The sequence below is a fragment of the Heterodontus francisci genome, chromosome 37, assembly GCF_036365525.1.
Source record: "Heterodontus francisci isolate sHetFra1 chromosome 37, sHetFra1.hap1, whole genome shotgun sequence".
In the NCBI taxonomy this organism is placed as follows: domain Eukaryota; kingdom Metazoa; phylum Chordata; class Chondrichthyes; order Heterodontiformes; family Heterodontidae; genus Heterodontus; species Heterodontus francisci.
The window spans coordinates 27,130,016-27,149,903 of NC_090407.1; the positions used below are offsets into that span (position 1 = coordinate 27,130,016).

The 19,888-nt window shown below is 44.3% G+C and overlaps 1 protein-coding gene across 1 annotated transcript in view; it reads right to left on the reverse strand.

The window, feature by feature from the left end:
• fhad1 (forkhead-associated (FHA) phosphopeptide binding domain 1) overlaps positions 1–19,888 on the reverse strand; it is a 135,007-nt gene that overhangs the window by 79,768 nt on the left and 35,351 nt on the right. The window contains 8 exon segments of the mRNA XM_068017427.1: positions 2,725–2,851; positions 4,589–4,748; positions 7,708–7,814; positions 12,427–12,556; positions 14,648–14,885; positions 15,684–15,773; positions 16,000–16,104; positions 17,019–17,156. Of these exon segments, the coding sequence (XP_067873528.1) occupies positions 2,725–2,851; positions 4,589–4,748; positions 7,708–7,814; positions 12,427–12,556; positions 14,648–14,885; positions 15,684–15,773; positions 16,000–16,104; positions 17,019–17,156 (1,095 nt within the window).

The following is a 19,888-nucleotide window of genomic DNA, read 5'->3' on the forward strand; positions in this document are numbered from 1 at the left end:
ATGCCAACAGACTTGTCGTGTGCTTCCAGCATTTTCGGTCACTTCTATTTCTCTGCAGTAGAGTTGCCAACTCTGGTAGGACATATTCCTGGAGGCGTCATCACTTGACCTCCTGCCTCCAACTGCCCCAACCCCACCAATGGTCACCCAACATGTCCACCATTGCAATGCACTGCCTTCTGCCACCACATGGAACGTGAATGAACTCCTGGAATCATCCACTGGATGATTCTTGACTGTCAAACAGCCTTTTGTTCTCATATCCAATATAACAATTCTTTTCAGGCCACTATGATTTTTCTCCTGGGTTGCTCAGAGCAGTGTCCTGGAGGTTGGGTCCCAGTGAGTCCAGGCAATCCCAGAAGGTTGACAATGCTACTCTGTTACAGTAGAGGTCTCTATCTGATCTCAGCAGGACTGCTCCTTGGGGTGCTTAGTGCCATTGGGCAAGAAAGCAGCAAATTCTAGAAATACAGAGCATTGGAAAGAGAAGCAACAGGCCAACGATTTGGATGGAGACCCTCCGTCAGATTCCAGTAAAGGGTCTCCAACCGATAAGGCACCAACAGACCGAATGTACATTTCTAGCATTTTCCATTTATAAGGTTCAAGACTTTTCATGTATCATTTATTGCAAGATTTCAGAACTTATGAAAAGAAAGTCACGTAACATCTGCAAACAACACATGGTTGCAGCAACCTCCATTGGGCTGCTGATTCGCTGTACTGCGTCTCAGAGCTGCTTTGAGGTTCCTCGCTGGAGCAAACCACATACATGATTAGAATTTCAAGTGCTGGGTAGGGTGGGAATCTCCAAACTATTGGTATTCTGCTCAGAAGTTTTGACCATTCCGCAGACAAATGTAGCTCTTTTCGCAACACCGCATGTGAAATACAGGCAGTCCTTTAGCCTCAGTCGGTCTTTAATCTATATGTAGGATCATGAGAATCTGCTCTACAAAATTTACCCTACTTGTGAAAGGTAATCACAGCTCGGATCAGGGGTGGGTGAGACTGGGTGATGATGCAGATTAGACACTGACCTACCTGGGGGTAATTTTAACTCAACCTGCCCATCGGGGAAACTGATGTGATTGGCTAGAACGCTGGTTTTACACCCACCCGAATGAACGCTCTATTTAAAGGCAGTGAAGAGTAATATTGGGCTAGGTTTAAAAGCAGTGTTCCACCCGATCCCATGGGTTTCCTGCCCAGCGAGTTAGATTAAAATGATGCTTCCTTTATCTCCTGGACCTGATTTTAACTCCAGCACAAATGGATGTCATTAACTCCTCTTGTGATGCTGGCTATAAGGGTTCTGTGTGAAATGAGTTTAGTCCTGTGTCAAACCATTTCCTCCTGGCTGCTCCCAAATGTGGCAATCCCACTCTCATAACAACAGCTGATTAGTGAAATGGAAAATGCCACCCTGGTGCAGTCAGGGATATGGTGCTGAGGAGCTTCTTTGGGTCAGAGTAGAGGGAGTTCTTCTCTGCACTGGACCAGTGTTACAGCTGGGGGTGCTGCTCGAAGCTGACACTGGCAGCCACAAAACGCAAAGCATATTTCGCTCCCCACACCAACAATCACACATTTGGTGAGCAAAAAACGCCTCACAAAAGGAAACAATCTTTTCCTAAAGCGAACACACATTCACGATCAGGAAGCTTTCACGATATACACAAAAATAATGAAGAATAGCAGCCTCAGTCTAAGCTCAGAGTGTTGCAGACATTCAAGATTTCCTGCCCAGCAACAGCTGGCCTGTAATGCTGAAGGGGATTCCTCCTTTTCTTCTATATCTGTCCTCGTGCTGCACTGATCTCACATGCTGAGTTCTTGTGTGTGTCATGCTGTGTGAGGTGTTATACATGTGTTGAGTATAAGGGATAGGATATTCAATGTTAATGCCACCCAAGCTACATTAGCTGTGGTGCAGTCGGTAGCAATGCTCACCTCCAAGTCAGAAGGTCACAGGTTCAAGTCTCACTCCAGAGACTTGAGCACAAAAATCTAGGCTCACACTCCAGTGTAATACTGAGGGAGGGTGTGCCCTGCACTGTCGGAAGTGCAGTCTTTCAGATGAGATGTTAAATCAAAGTAGATATAAAAGATCCCACGGCACTATTTCAAGGAAGAGCAGGGTAATTTTCCCCAGTGTCCTGGCCAATATCTATCTCCCAATCAACATCACAAAAAAAAGTTATCTGGTCATCATCACATTGCTACTTGTGTGACTTTGCTGTGCGCAAATTGGCTGCTGTTTTTCCGACATTACATCACTCCCCTCCTTGGCTTAAGGTGCAAACCCCTTGGTTTCAAAGGTCCTGGCAGTCATCAAGAGCTCACCCAAAAGGTCTCATGCATGTGCTTAGTAGGTTTGGCAGGCTAATCAACCAGAGAGGGCATCACAGCTGAACTTGATCTTATCCTCACTGAACTTCCCACTTTCTAGCAGGGAGTCACTAGATAGTGACTGGGAGCAAGAATCCCAGCTGATAACCCCTGCCTAGCTTAGGAACCTGCAAGACAACCATACCCCATCTGCCACGCTAGTTAGAGTCAGCTAACTCAGGGACCTTTCAGGTGTGTATTTTTCAGTCCATGCTGAGCAATGGGTTTACCCATTGATCCATAGGTGAACCCTCTTGATAATGACTGCTTTGGATTAACATCGAGACGGTGAGTGGCTTTTCAACTAGTATACAATGAACCTAATAATACCTCACTGGGCACGGAGAGCTGATGTTGCTGGCTATCTCGTTCGTTGAGCTCCTTCTGTAGTTTCTCGCACTGCGTCACCTTCTCCTTCCTTGCGGCTTTCTGCTGTTCCAGCTTCTCCTTACAGGTCCTGAAAGTGATTGTGACACACTCAGAAATAAGGAAATTGAACAAGAGAAGGATTGGGTAACTGAGAACCACTAATACGTGGCTCTGGGTGGAGTGGCGCGTGTCTGTATTGTGATGCACCATGCACCACTACTATACAGGACAGGTTAGATAGACCAGTGAGCTCTTCCTATCTGCCATTTCTGTATGTTGGGACATTGAGCCTGCATAGATCTACCCACTCTGGTATCCAATCCCACAGAAGTTTTAAACTCTTTACCAAGGAGCGCCTGAAATAATATTGGGCAGCAACGTAAGTGAGCTTCAGAAATGAATGATGGGAGATAGTGTAACATTCACTCTCCAATGGACAATGGGGGACAATGTAACAGAATAAATCCAAGGTCACGGGATTATATGAAATCGTTAAATTAAAAACAATTAATTGAACACCACACAGATCCTCTCTGCCTACTGGCTGAACCTTAAAGGAAATGAAACAGACTCTTTCAGTCATAGGTTTATCTGTGAAATTCTGAAGTGAGGTAAAGGACTGACAGGTCACTCATGATTGTGCTCGGGGTATTTCAGACAATAGGCCGCTTATTAAAGACAGGAGCGTCACACCATAGGATGGACAATGTATTATTCTGTTGCTAAGCGGGGCTATATGTAACCAGACCTGCTTCCCCAAGGTCACAATGGCTAGTTAGTTTAGCAGCCGTATCCTAAGTCAGTTAGAGAGTAATTATGTGTCCTTATAGCTTCTTCTTGTTGGCTCTTTCCTAAAGTCAGAAAACTAGCTTTCATTTTTGTATCCTTTTGTATCCTTGATTAACAAAGTGTTACAGCCATGCTTTAATGATTTTATATATATGCATACATAGTTATTTAATGATCCCTCTCAAAGAAGGGGTTAGAGTGAAGAATGTTAAGCTTAGCCTTGTATCTAGATGACATGTAACTCTCGCCAGCTTATTCCCCACAGTTTGCATAGTTCCCACGCTCTGTTACTAACAGCTCAATCTCCACTTTCCACACATTCAGCCCAACCAAAAGAGCAGCTGAATCATCCCAGTCACACACTCAGCACAGGCTGAGAAACTGATCATCATTAAAGGCACCATGCAAGCACCTTGACTGCCTAAAGGCTAAAGACACTGCCTGTATACAGTACATCAGAGTGGCCCGGGTTCAATTCCTGCACTGCTGAGCTAACTAAATTTAGCTGGGTTATGGTCACCATAACTACACTCACCCTTGCTGTGTGTGTGCTGGTCCCTTCATCACCTTACCCAAGGTTTTAGGAGCCTGATCCGATCTGACCATCACCAGATGACTACACGCATGCTTTCAGAAGGGGTCATGGGATGGTGAACAGAAACCTTGGCTGAATTTTTCCCTCCATAGCCCAAGGGTACTGAAGCCAACTGTGGCAGCCGCTAATGCTGCCCCAGATTAACTGAGATTAACTCACAATAATCAGAGATTGAACCTGGAACCCCCGCAATGGCTCAGTACCACACTAAGCAGTGCATTTGCTAACTAAATCATACAGAGTGTGCACATTTTCCATGCCTAGCACCTCCTAGATGAACTGCTTCCCACGACGGCCAGGCACAGAATTGGTCAAGCCTTCTTCCTCTAGGGTGTGCAGTCTTTCACTGCCACCATGTGGAGCAGATGTCACATCTGACACCGGCAACAAAGGAGAGCACACTGTCAAATTCCTCATATGGTTATTCAGTTGCTGACATACCTCAACTCTACATTTCTGCTTTGGAGTTCTTCGCTCTTCATATCCACCAGCTGGGACATCTTGGCCAGCTGTTGCTGCAGAGTGCTCAGTTCCAGCGTCTGACTCTGAACCAGCGCACGATTTCGCTCCAGCTCCACTTTCTGTTTTTCACTCAGTTCTCCTATGTACAAGCAGAATAGTTATTGAACTGATCTTACTGAATCAAATATAGGAAAAAAATTAATGTAAATAGCTTTTGAGAGATTAGATTGTTACAATGTGTAGCCAGAGTCAACCTTGGCTCAACGAGTAGCATTCTCGCTTCGGAGTCTGAAGAGGGTTCTTGGTTCAAGTCCCACTTCAGAGACCTGAGCTCATAATCCAGGCTGACACTCCCTTGCAGTACTGAGGGAATGCTATACTGTCGGACTTTTGACAAGACATTAAACTGAGGTCCCGTTTAGGAAGCGCCGCACTGCTGAACACGCCGTCTTTCAGATGAACATTAAACCAAGGCCCTGTCGACCCTCTCAGGTTGGTGTAAAAGGTCCTGTGGTACTATTTTGAAGAGCAGGCGAGTTCTCTCCAGGGTCCTGGCCAAATCCTCAACCAACATCACTAAAACAGATTATCCGATCATAATTACATGGCTATTTGTGGGATCTTGCTGTGTCCAAATTGGCTCAATATTTCATGGAGCCATACACATGGGGGTGGGGTTGAGGAGGGGGGTATTGATACCTGGGGGAGGGGCAGGCGAAGAAAACAATGTTAGCAGAAAAGAAACTCTTGTATATAAATAGTCTAAAGCCCCTGCAGTCTGATACCCAGTTTATATAAAACATTGTAGGTGTTGGATCCTGTGTTTATCCGCCCGCTGGCTATGTTTACAGTGACTCACACTCTGCGATCAGATTGATTTGTGCTGCAGTATTAAAGGATGTCTCAAATGTTTGCTCTGCATCTTCTCAAGATGTAAACCACGTCATGAAATACCCATGGTAAATGTGAATTTAAACAGAGCAAAGTCTTGGAGCCAAACTCGGCATTAAATCAACAGTGGAAATAAGGAGGGGGTGTAACTGGAATTTGATAATACAAGATTTTAACCTTTTTATGAATACATTTATTTATAGTCAAAATAAGATTTAGATTATAAAAGGACCGCAAATCCTGAAATAGAAACAAAATATTCAAGAAATACACAGATCTGGAATGAGAGAGAACAAAGAGAATTAAGAGAGACAGCACAAGAGGAGAAACAAAGCACAAGGAGCGAGTGAGAGAGATTACAAGAAAAGTTCTTTTTGAATTCTTGCTTTATGAGATTTTTAAAAATTCATTCTCAGGATATGGGCATCGCTGGTATGGCCAGCATCTATTGCCCATCCCGAGTTGCCCTTAACAAGGTTGTGGAGAGCCTTCTCCTTGAACTGCTGCAGTCCACACGGTGAAGCTGCTCTCACAGTGCTGTTAGGTAGGGCCTTCCAGGATTTAGACTCATTGCTGATGAAGGAACCACAATATATGTCCAAGTCAGGATGGTCTGTGACCAAGGCAGCAGGTGGATGACAAACCATCAACACTTCTTTTTTTATATATAGAAATGACTTGGATATTGGAATACGGAGCAGGATTTCAAAATCTGACAATGATACCAAAGTTGGGAGGTGTGGCAGATAGTGAGGATGATACCAATCTACTGCAACACGACATAAAATAGCAGAATGGGCAGAGAAGTGGCAAATGGAATTTAATACAGAGAAGTGCGAGGTGATGCATTCTGGCAGAAGGGATAGGGTGAGACAATATAGACTTATTAGCAAAGTTCTAAAGAGTGTACAGGGACAGAGGGACCTTGGGGTCCATGTGCACAGATTCTTGAAGGTGGCAGGGCATACTGAAGAGTAGTTCGCAAAGCATATGGGATCTTGGGTTTCATCAGCAGAGGTATTGAGTACAAAAGCAGGGAAGTTATGCTGAACCTTTATAAAGCACTGGTTAGACCACAGCTAGATACGGGCACCAGTTCTGGTCACGGCACTTTAGTAAGGAAGTGAGGGTCCTTAAGAGGGTGCAGAGGAGAGTTACCAGAATGGTTCCAGGGATGAGGGATTTTAGCTACAAGGTTAGGTTGGAGAAGCTGGGATTGTTCTCCTTGGTGCTAAGGAAATTGAGGGGAGATTTGATAGAGCTGTCCACGATTATGCCAGGTTTAGATAAGATCGACAAAAAAAGCTGTTCCCATTAACTGATGGTACAAGGACTAGGGGACACAGATTTAAGGTTTTGGGCAGGAGATGTGCAGGGTGGGGTGTTGGTGTGAGGAAAATGTTTTTTTACCCAGTGTGTGGTAATGAGCTGGAACTCGCTGTCTAAGAGGGTAGTGGTAGCAGAGATTATTAATGATTTCAAAAGAAAATTGGATGGGCACTTGATGAAAATAAACTTGCAGGACTATGGGGATAGAGTGGGGGAATGGGACTAACCGGATTGCTGTACAGAGAGACAGCATGGGTCCAATGGCCTCCTGTGCTGTTATGGCTCGAAGACTCCACTGCTTTGGTCTGAACAGCTTTGAGCTTCTTGGGTGTAGTTGGAGTACACTCATCCAGACAAGTCGAGAGTATTGTATCATACTTCTGACTTGTGCTTTGTAGCTGGTGGAAAGGCTTTGGAGAGTCAGCAGGCGAACCACGTATTGCAGGATGTCCAGCCTCTGACCTGCTCTTGTAGCCACACCATTTATGTGGCTGGTCCAGTTAAGTTTCTGGTCAATGGTAACCCCCCAGGATGTTGATGGTGGGAGATCTGGCGATGCTAATGTCAAGAAGGGCTGGTCAGTCACTCTCTTACTGGAAATGGTCATTGCCTGGCACTTGTGTGGTACAAATGTTATTTGCAAAAGCAAAATACTGCAGATGCTGGAAACCTGAAATGTCATTTGCATTAGTTTAAGCCTGAGTAAGAACTGTGCCAGTGAGGCTGTAACTGCCTGTGTGAGCTCCAACTCTAGGTTTAAGGCATTGAATGGCCTACTCCTGTTCCTATGAGTTTGTTGGACAGTGTAGCCAGCGAGATGCAACATCAAGCAATGCACTAACAGCCAGTGGAAACCATTCTCAGCAAAGGTAACCTACCTGCCAGGTCTGACATCCTAGCATTTGCGCCAGCCAGATTCCTTCTCAATCCTAGGATAACATCTTGCTGTGCCAGGACTTGCATCCGAGTCTCTGCTAACTCCTTCCTGTGGGGCACAAGAGCAGAAACGTTAGCATCAAGAAAACCTGCTATACCAAAGGAGGATTTTTTTTTAATACATCAATTGGAAACCTACATTAAACTTTTAATGAAACAAAAAGCGCTGGAATCCCACAGTTAACTTCTAAAAAAAAGCTGGCAGCCAAGAGGGCCACTGCAATTTGCATTTGAACACCTTGCACATTCCAAGGCATCAAAGAGGAGACACGTGTCTGATAAGCCTGTACCCAAAACTATGGCTTGCTCTATTGATTGAATTATCAGACATTGCTTTCATTAGCAAGACATTCAAAGCTGTCCTGAGACATTAACATTGAAAGGACCAAACCTTCCAAGTGTAAACTTTCACATCCTGAGGCCGGAAAGATTGAAATTCCTAAACTTGAATCTCATTAGAAGGTTCCAGAGAATACACTGAGGCAGTCATGTGACCTTCTGTCCATCGCTGTGAAAGCTGGGAGTTTCCCTTGGAAAAGGCAGACAAGCCAGTGACTAAAACTGTGCAGAAACCAAAAGGGCTGTCTCTCTCTCAATCTCTCTCCCTCCAGAAGGCCTGGTAGGGCATACAAAGCCTAGCTGCTGGTTGCTAGATTCATGACAAAGACACCGGGAAGAACACCACCTATAATTCTGCCTCCAAGAAAACCCTGAACAAGGTGGGCCAGCCACAAAATGCACTTCTACCAGCCAAAGTCTTCAAGAACACAACTTCAGCTGGAAGACAACGGAATCACCCAACCCCACAGACTGTGCATTAATTTCTATTTATTTTGGACTCCAATCCAACCACATATTTACTCCTTATCACTCTGTAGTATATTTGTGTGTGCGTGAGATTCTTGTGAGAGTGTGTGCGTGAATGTGTAGCATAATTTTATTTAGTTCGGGTTTAGATTGTTAAGGATAATAAATTCACCTTTTTCTGGTTTAAACTCAAGAAAACCTGTCTGATTCATTCTTTTACGATCACAACAAAGGTTAAAAGGTAAAACACCCACTGAAGTGATAAGCTGTTTTAAAAATGAATAAACCCTGTTGCGGGCAAATAAGAGGAAGGACAAGAGGGGAGCCTTGTGACCCCCTCCATGCCTGGCAGTAACATTAAATTAAAATTTAAATGCAAATATATGATCTAGATAGCAGATAGAAACTGAGCTGAATCCAAATAAAAACGATACTGAGCCATCACTAATTTAGGACTCTACATTGAAAAGAAACTTCCAAATGCTGTGTTTCGATTGCATCGTTACTGCCGACAGCCCTAATCTCTGGGGCAGCACCAGCACCTTTGGGATAACCACCTGAAGAGGTGATTTTCTTTACCCATTGTGCTGGCAAACAATTGTCACCACCAGTGGCATAGGACACTATAGGCTATACAGACCGAGAGCTCAGCTCACCTGTGCAGACCGAGGACTCAGCCTATGCGTATGGAGTCTTCCCAATGTCTTGCAAAAGAACGTCACCTCCTATTTCAACTACCAAGCTGATTCACCTCATACTTTGCTCTATTGAATTTATTTTGCCATTTATTCACCCACACTGTGTGCAAGCCTGTTTATGTCTTCCTTCATTTTGGAGCAGCCCTTCACATTATTTGGTATAATTTGCAAATTTCAACACCACACCTAATATTCACTGGTTAGTCACTGTCCAAGCAGTCACCACAAGGATCTGGGGACAAATTCAGGCAGATTAAGTTGAACATCTCCTCATTCTGAAGATTGGAAGGGTTCTACACAAAATGCGCCTGGCCAGTACATGGGCATACAGCAGAGAAAAAAAATCTCCTGAATTGACACAGATTAGGATTGAAATGAAATGCCACTCAGAAATCAAGGATGGCTCACGGGAAATAAAAGCTGCAATTATAAATTGATCTTTGGTCAGAACCTCTTCTTAGAGGTGGAGATGACCATCTCCTTGGTGGCCCATGTGGCTTTTAAATTTATACCCATTGCTGTTTGTTTCTGCATGAAAAGTGAGCTAAGAAACTGAAACAAAACCACAAAGGCAACCCACAGCAAGCCAGGGATAACAAAGAGATAAACACCATCACCAGTCTGGTGAAAACCTGAACAAAAAAAAATTCATTCAGAACCAGTCATCCTAAACACCTCATTCAGGATCCACTCGCAGCAGACTTTATTTATGTTCCAGTGGGAACCATCTAGAGAGGTTTCCTTGAAACACGACAGGTACAGAATAGCCCGGGTGCGCATTCCAACAATTAGCCGAGAAAACAAAGAAACGACTTCTTTACTCCTGAAGATGCTCCTACACTGCAGCTTAGCTGTAGAAACCCAGGGTTAGATATACATCCAATGACTGCCAATGTGGATTGGTGCCAACCCCAGTTACAGAGCAATAAACAGTGACACTGAACAGAGGAGTGGAATCCACACAAGGCTTTGCAATACAGTCCCCTCTGCCCCACAAATAAACAGATGCCTGAAGGAACAAGTTATCATCTGTGCTTCCTCCCTTTGTTCTGGGCTCATGTATATCTGAAGGAATTAATCAAACTAGGTTGCCACAGTTTCCATGCTGAGTTTTGCAGAGCTATCATTAAAACCAAACACTTTACACACTTAAAGCGGCACATTCATTCTCAGCATCATCCTGCAAATAGCGTCCAATTAGCAAATTGTTTAGCCTTCCGCTGCTTGGGAGGGCTTCAAATTTACCACTTGCCCCCCACATTAACAGCATGACTCAGCTTTCTGGAGTCATCAGTTGCAATGAAGTCTGCTGTAACTGCAATGTAGCAAGTCTTTTTGTTCTCAGTGGCATGCAAGCTGCTAATCTTAGAAATGGAACATTTTCCGTATCAAGGGCCCGGTGTTTTCAGCAGACCATCACAGTCAGATACAGCACAGCTTAGCTGCAAAGCAAAGCTCCCTCTACAATATCCTGTCAAGAAAGAAAGACTTGCATTCATATAGCACCTTTTAGGGCCACAGGACGTGCCAAACCACTTTAATGAAATGAAATACTTTTAAGTGTAGTCACTGTTGTAATGTAGCAAATATGGCAGCCAAATTGTGCACAGCAAGATCCCAAAAAACAGCAATGCGATAATGACCAAGTAATCTGTTTTAGTGATGTTGGTTGAGGGATAATTATTGGCCAGGACATCAGGGAGATCACCCCTGCTCTTCATCGAAATAGTGCTGTGGAATCTTTTACACTCAGCTAACAGGGCAGACAGGGTTAACATCTCATCCAAAAGACTCATTCGTCAATCACTGCCAGGCCATGCACACCACAGTTAGATACAGAATAAACCTCTCGCTACACTGCCCAATCTATATGTCTCTATCTGACACTGTCTCTCGTCTCTTTCTTCCCTTGGAAATGTCCTGGCTTGTCCTATAAAAAGGTTTGTCCAGCCAGAACTTACCAGTTTTATTAGGAGCCTCACCTGCAGTGTTAACTTGTCTTTTCTTTTTCAGATATTGACTGACTTGCTAACTGTTTCCAACATTTTCCATTTTGTTTCCATTTTATGAGAAGATTATGGCCCAGATTTGGTGTCGCCATGATGGCAAAACTGTCAGCATTCACTGTCACTACCCCCATCAAACTGACAGCAACTTCTGGAGTCCACACATGCGCAGTTAAACGGGGAAATCCTGAAGTTGTCAGTGATTCCCTGCTGTTACACAGGGTATGCTGTTGAAGTCCCTGCAGACAGCAATCAATTAGAAATCACTGAAATGACTGGAACTTTCCTCCTTATGTTGTGATACCACTGTTAAAAATCCCCCCAAAAGTTATGCTTTTTAATGAGGTGTAACTGGGCTTTCAGTTGTGTATTAAATCATAACTACTGTTGAACAACCTCCCTGGTCCTGGAAAATTAATTTTATATTTATGTAATGTCAAATTTTCCATTCTGATAAAAAATTCCAAGTTTACTAATACAATAATTTTTCTTTAAAGTTTTATGGTATTTCAACTTCTAATGTGTGTGGCCCAATCATTTATTTCACTCTCTGTAAGTGAAGGATAATCAGTGCTTTTTACTTGCCTATGTCTTCAGTTTAGAGAAAGATTGGCAAGAATGTTGCCACATTTTATGGCTCTGCCCCCACACCCTCACAATGTCCTGCTCTCTCCCCCATCACTGCCCAGCTGCTTATTTACTGCTGTGAGCCACTTGCAAACTGCAACGCTGCCCTCAAATGGCAGAATGTCAGCACTGTACCAAAGCAAAGTGAAACTGTTTCATCCAACCAGCAGCTCCCACCAGTTAGCACTCGTACAGAAGTGACTGATTGTCAATATTTGTGGATCTGACACTGATCGTTAATCTATGTCCTATTAGATCTATAAATATTAAGAGTCAGCTGTAACTTGTAACTGCTTCACTTTATTATTTAACATATCTGTGACACATCTATGTCAAATTATTTTTGCCAATTTGTTGTGGTGTAAAGGACAGAACTACAGTAAACTCCCAGATGCTTCAAAATGTATGAAAAAGGTGTGTAAATACTATTTAATGAGGGGGCATGGACCCCACCCCTGCCCTCTAGGAACTAACTCTCATGAAAATGCCTATCACGTTCAATTCAACTCAATAAAGCACTCACTGGAGTAAGACACAGGCCTGTTCCCGGACATGTGTGTCAGGTGCGATTGGTGCTACCACTGGTGCCGGTGCCTGAACAGGCTGCCTTACGGTGCGAATCTTTTCCTGCTCTTCCAGCTCCTTCCTAGCGCCTGAAAAAAGAAAACAGAAATCAGCATCATCAGCTGGCACCCACCCCTTCACCCTCTCCCCAGTTCCACATTAAAACTGCTCCAGGTCAGAGGTGTCCAGCTAAGGAGCAATGGGCTGCACATGTTCCATAAGCATGAGATTTATTCAATAGAAATTAGCTGCAATTGCAGGCTTGTGAAGTATGTGCCGACTCACTGTAGGTTCTTAGCTGTGACACAGATCACATCATATAAAAAGGTAAATGGATTAATAGTTAATGTCGGCAGGGTCAATGTGATCATCTGGTTTGGTTCTGATCACCTGAGGGGGCGGGGGGTGGTCAGAGAAGAGTTTTCCCCAGAGTATTTTTTTTCTTTATTGTCCCCGTGTTTTTGTGGCCTCTCCCAGGAGATTACATGGCTTCAGGGTATTGGGCAGGTGGGAGGAGGCCAAGTGCCCAGTCAGGATATGCCAGGCATTAGTGTGGGGCAGCCTCAATGGACCAGCAGGTCTATTCCTGCCCATCATTTTCATATGGCAACTGTCTGAGGCTGAATCAGGCTGTTCGTAACCTTGGTGTCATATTTGATCCCACAATGAGCTTCCGAGCATATATCCATGCCATCACTAAGTTCCACCTCAGAGTCACAGAGTCATTTATGGCACAGACGAAGGCGATTCAACCTCTGGAAAATTGCCCAACTCTGCCCCTACCTCAGCTCATCTGCTGCCTTTGTTACCTCTAGGCTTGACTATTCCAATGTACGCCTGGCTGGCCTCCCATGTTCTACCCTCTGTAAACTTCAAGTCATCCAAACCTCTGCTACCCATGTCCTAACTTGCAGCAAGTCCTGTTCACACATTACCACTGTCCTCGCTGACTTACATTGGCTCACGGTTAAGCAATGCCTCAATTTTTAAATTTTCGTCCTGGTTTTCAAATCCCTCCATCGTCTCACCGCGTCCTAACTCTGAAATCTCCTCCTGGCCCACATCCCTCCAAGATATCTGCGCTCCTTTAATTCTGGTCTTTTGACCATCCACGATGTACTTCACTCCACCATCAGTGACCGTGCCTTCAGCTGCTTAGGCCCATAGCTCTGGAGTTTCCTCCCTAAACCTCCCCACCTCTCTACATCGCTTTCCTCCTTAAAACCTAACTCTTTGACCAAGCTTTGCGTCTGCCCTAATATCTCCTTATGTGGCTCAGTGTTTTCCTGTGAAGTGCCTTGGGACATTTTACTGTGTTAAAGCTGTTGTCTCATAATAATTAGTTATGAAAAGAAAATGCTGCAAGTGTTTAATGATAGTGATTCATGTGGGAAACTTAAACTGGCCTGTTTTGTTTCAGACTTTTAATACAGTTGTATCTTTCACCAAGTGTCATTCCCACCTCTGGGAAGCTGTGGTTTCAAACCCCACTCCGAAACTTGAGTACGTAACAAGGCTCCACTCCAGTGCTATACTGAGGGGCAGTTGCATCGTAACAGGAGCAATGTTTCCGATCCCTTGAGCCCGTTTTTAACCCATTCAAACCCACTCGCTTACAGAGTTAAAATCAGGCCTATCTAGAATGCCGCCATCCCATTTTTTGTTCCACTTTATCAAAATCCTCCAGTTTTAAAGATTTGTGTATCTGAACCACTGAATCTATCTGCTCTTCTACTCCTTTAAAAGTTTCACCCTTTAGTGTATATTTCCTCTCATCCCTCCCAACATGGATCACTTTACATTAAGTTTTATCCAACAGCTGTCTGCCCAAACTGCCAACTTTCCAGGGCACCTACAGTCCACTTTATGCTTCGATTTGTGCGCCGTCTGGAAGATTTTGAGCATGTCCCCACAAAATCCAAATCCACATTATCTTGAGGTCACTACTGTTTCTATCCCTTCATTCTAAAATATCATCCATTAATTACTATTCGGTTTCTGTCCTGTAAGAACTCCCTATCCACATTGTCATGTTTCCTTTTATTTGTTACATCTTAATCCTGTCAAGTCTCCAATGTGACATCTTCTCTCTCATATTCTGAAAATCTAAATACTCAATATCTATGGCATCAATATCCCTCTGTTTTGCCCACCGAAGCCTTGATATAATGTACAATTACCCCTTAGTTTGCCTGATAGGATGCCTCTTTCCTCTTCTGCCACCTGGTGCTGTTTAGTAACAGTGAGTAGCCTTTCCTCCAGAGCCACAATTGTCCGAGAGTGCTGCCGGATCTGCTCCTTGAATTCTGCGAGCTCTTCCAGGTGACCGCGCCTCTCCAGCTTCATTTGCTCCTGTAGGCCCTCGGTCTCGGCTTTCTGACGTTTCTGCTGGGCTGCCAGCTCCTCTCGTAGATCGACCTGGGGAAAGAGAGAAAGGCCACAGCAAAGAGACAGAGATATCCCGCTGGAGGAAGGATAGAGAGAGAACGAGAATATTCACATAACAGACTGCAATAAAAGAGAAAGGTCAGTGCATTGGAAAACTTTCAGGCAAGTTCTGTTCCTAACAGTCCCTACCACTGCTTTAAAAACTGCAGCCCTGATGTGTTGGGTTATCCCTCAACTTCCATCACTAAGTATTCCGTAGCTTTGGACATGCCTCCTCTCAATCTGCATCAATCCTAAGAGTCTGAAGCTGCTGGCTTGGGGCGGGAAGGAGCTGCAAGATCCATGAATCCTCCATCCAAGCATTGGGAATGCTAAATCACCCAGCATTTCAAAAGGAGAATTTGTTAAATGAAGGGAAACATCTGTCACAAAAGAAACACAGACGAGGAAGATCATTCAGCTCCAGAAAGACCAGACCATCCTCCCAATTACAGCATCTAACTGCTTCTGAAATTAGTCCAGAGTTTCAGCCTCCACTGCCCTACCCAGAGGCCCAGCCACACGTGGATCACTTTAGTTTGAAGAGATGTTTCCTGACACCAATCTTAAATCTCCCTTCTGGCAGTTTGACCCTGTGACTACCCCCATTCCACATCCCCCGCCATCCCCCCCACCCACGACTCCGTCCTACCCCCGTTCTACTCTCATGGTTTACTATTTCAAGTAATGTTGCTGGTTTAGAATTTTTAATCCTGTTTACTATTTTAAATACCTCTCAAAGTGTTGGTGCTATTCAGCTGAAAGCACATGTGTGAGACAATATCATACCTCAACCTTCCTCACTTCGTCAAGTGCTTGTGAAGTGTTGCTGAGTTGCAGTTTCAGAGCCTCCAACTCCTGACATTTCACCTTTGAACTCTGTAAATAAGGACACACAGGAGAGGTGACATCACTGATCACAACCAGAAACTCGAGGAGCTCAGCAGCGTTGGGCTTAGGAGGGCGAGACCCACAGGCTGCTCTTAGAAAGTCACGACACAGCTTCACCCCATGCACTGCTGCCAGGCTACAGCCACAGCTCGCATGCACTGGTGCTGGCCAGGTTCTAGCCGCAGTTCCTACCCCATGCGCTGTTAGCACTCACCTCACTCAGCTCTTTGAGATGGAGCTCGGTCTCCTCGCGCCCCCTCATCTCCTCCTCCATTGCTTCTGCTCCCCTCTCTTTCTCCAGAGCCACTGCCTCAGCCAGCTGCTGTGGGACAGAGCACATTTCATTAGTCTCACTCTTGCACACGCATATCTCTGTGCACTTTCACACCATCTTCCACTTAAAAGATCTTTCACCAGAGAGCATGTTCTGGCCTGAACTGTTGGATTTGCTATTCTGGCCCCTGGGAGCAGCCTGGTATCCCTGGGCTCACAGCCAGGCTAAGGTCTCCCTCTCACAGACCAGCTTCCCATGTGCTCTTCACCCAGAGGCAGCTGTGACTCCCACTGGTGCCTGAATGATATGTTGTCTATTTTTTAAATTCAGGTTTAATTTCTTCAGCATTTTCAATACTGCCCGATCAGTAAATCGCAGCCGTCACCTCCCAGGTCACCCTCTCCTGATCACTGTCTTGTGCTGCATATGTCTAAAAACTGATTCAGGTGTGGATTGGCTGAGGCAAGGATCGGGCTTGGCTGCGATGCTGTCCTAGCTGAATAGCCAAAATTGCCAGAAGGTACCCAAGCAGCAATCAATGCCTTTGAGAAAGGAGGCACAGTTGTGTACTGGTTACGGTATCTGTAGGACACCCTAGAAGTCATAAATTCAAACCTCACCACAGCACTAAGTCAATAAAATAACCATGGCGGTTGTCAGATTGTTGTGCAAACCTGACTAGTTCACTAAAACCTTTCAGAGAAGGGAAACTGCCACCTCTACCTGGCCTAGCCGACAGGCGACACCAGACCGCCCAGCTATCGATTCTTACTATCCTGATGTGACCTAGCAAGCAACCAGGGCAATAAATGCTTTCTAAATCTTGAAAAAAAAACCACAATAATGCGTTTGATATCAATTTAAAAAGGGCACTGAACAAGGACAAGCAGAATATAATCTTGGAACCACGTAGACCCACTTGAGCACTGGGAATAAAAGTCAGACTGGTGATTGCTTACTTGGTCGTGCTGCTCCTGAATCTCTGTCTGCAAACATCTAATCTCCTCTGCCATCTGTCGCTCACACTCTGCCCTCAGCTCATTCAGCTGCTTCTGTCTCTCACTATCCCAGGTGCTCTGCATTCGATCCATCTGTTCCTGTAGGATATATTAATCCGTTAGGTTGCACAGTGCAAGAGTCGGGGGAGGAGGGGGGGGGGTAGGTTGCCAAACCTGCAGGACTGAGCTGGAGTCTCCAGGGATTAAAGATTAATCTCTAGGATACCACTGTGAATAGCCCGGGAGAGAAATCCTAGGGAGCTGAAAATGTTTCTTTGAACACTTTCAAATTATTGGTTATAAAAATATTGGGAGTTGGAAAAAAAAAGGGCTGTTTGACTGGGTGAGGCAGGAGGTCATGTGACAAAACCTCCAGGAATACATCCAACCAGTGTTGGCAACCCCAGCCAGGGCTGGAATTCTCCTTCTAATCCTGAGGACACAAGATCCAAGAATAGTGCACAGCTGCAAGGCCATGCCTCTTTGTGCTATTGCAAGGCATTTGTCGATAAAAATGCACCACCCTGTGTGGAGCAGAGGCAGAAAAACCCAGGAAGGCCCCAGATTCCATCCGCAATCTGTGGGGAGTCAGCACTTGTCAACTGGAGCAGTATTCAGAGCACCACCATTGGCCTGGGCTAGATAGAAAGACGAAATAAAAATTCCAACTCCTGATCACCGTGCGGTGACTCTTGCTGGAAAATGTGATGGGGGCATCAGGTGAGGACAGCTATCAGTGCACATACTAGTTCCTTGCTTGCTGCAATGAGGCAGAATTAATTAGTAATCTCATAGTAAAAGATCCACTGGGAAAAAGTGATCATAATACAACTGAATTCCATATTAAGTTTCAAAGCGACATACTCCAGTCCCAAACAAGAATCTTAAACTTAAACAAAGGCATTATATAGGTATGTGGGGAGAGCTGGCCAAGGCTGACTGGGTAAATAGACTGAAAGGTATGGCGGTAAATAAACAATTGAAAAGATTTTTTTTTAATTTCAAAAATTTCAACAAAAATACATTCCCTTAAAAAATGAAAACTCAGCAAGAAAAATCCATACATGGCTTACTAAGGAAGTTAATGATAGTTAAAAGAGGCGGCTTATAACATGTGCGAAGAATAGCAGTAAGCCTGAGGATTGGGAGTGTTTTGGAAGCCGAAGTGCCACCAGAAAGTTGTTACAAAGGGAAAAAAAACAGAATGAGAGTAAACTAGCCAGGAATACAAAAATAGATTGTAAGAGCTTTTACAAGTATATCAAAAGGAGAGTAGCTAAAGTAAACATTGGTCCCTTAGAGGCAGAGCCAGGAGAAACTATCATAGGGAATGAGGAAATGGCAGGAACATTGAACAGATATTTTGTGCCTGTCTTCATAGTAGAAGACAAAAATTACATGCCAGAAAAAGCGGGTAACCAAGGGGCTAGTAAGAGTGAGGAACTTACAGTAATTAATATCAGGAGAGAAAAAGCATTGGAGAAACTTAAGGGACTAAAATTTGATAAATCCTCAGTATCTGATGGCGTACATCCTCGGGTTCTAAACGAGGTAGATGCAGAGATAGTGGATGTGCTGATTATGATTTCCCAAAATTCCCGAGGTTGAAGAATGGTCCCAGCAAATTGGAAGTTAGCAATTGTAACACCACCATTAAAGAAAGGAGGGAGAGAGAAAACAGGGAACTACCGGCCAGTTAGCCTGACATCAGTCATCGGGAAAATGCTGGAATCTATTACTAACGAAGTCTTAACAATACACTTAGAAAATCATAGTATGATCAGATGACGTCAACATGGTTTTATGAAAGGAAAGTCGTGCTTGACAAATTTATTAGAGTTTTTTGAGCATGTAACAAGTAGGGTAAAGGGGAACCAGTAGATGTAGTATATTTGCAGTTTCAAAAGGCATTCGAAAAGGTGCCATACAAAAGGTTAATACACAAGATGCACCGCAGCCTCACAGCTCCAGCGACCCGGATTCGGTTCTGGGCACTGCCTGTGTGGAGTTTGCAAGTTCTCCCTGTGACCGCGTGGGTTTTCGCCGGGTGCTCCGATTTCCTCCCACAGCCAAGACTTGCAGGTTGATAGGTAAATTGACCATTGTAAATTGCCCCTAATATAGGTAGGTGTTGGGGATGTGGTAGGGAATATGGGATTAATGTAGGATTAGTATAAATGGGTGGTTGTTGGTCGGCACAGACTCCGTGGGTCGAAGGGCATGTTTCAGTGCTATATCTCTCTATGACTCTAAGATAAGGGCTCATGGAGTTGGGGGTAATATATTAGCATGGATAAAGGATTGGTTAATGGATGGGAAGCAGACAGCAAGGAGAAATGGGGCATTTTCAAGTTGGCAGGCTGTGACTAGCGGAGTGCTGTAAGGATGAGTGCTGGGGTCTCAGCTATTTACAATTTATATTAATGATTCAGACACAGGGACAGAGAGTAATGCATCTAAATTTGCTGATGGAAAGCTACATGAGAATGTAAGCTGTGAGGCTGCAAAGAGATATAGACAGGTTAAGTGAATTGGCAACAAGGTGGCAGATGGAGTATAATATGGGGAAGTGTGAGGTTATTCACTTTGGTAGTATGAATAGAAAAGCAGAATTTTTTTTTTTAAAAGGCATGAAACTTTTAAATGTTGATGTTCAGAGGGACTTGGATGTACATGTACAAAGGACACAGAAAGTTAGCATGTACGTACAGCAAGCAATTAGGAAGGCAAATGGCATGTTGGCCTTTATTGCAAGGTGTTTGCAGTACAATAATAAAGAGGTCTTCCTACTGTTGTGAAGGGCTTTGGTAAGACCACACCTGGAGTACTGT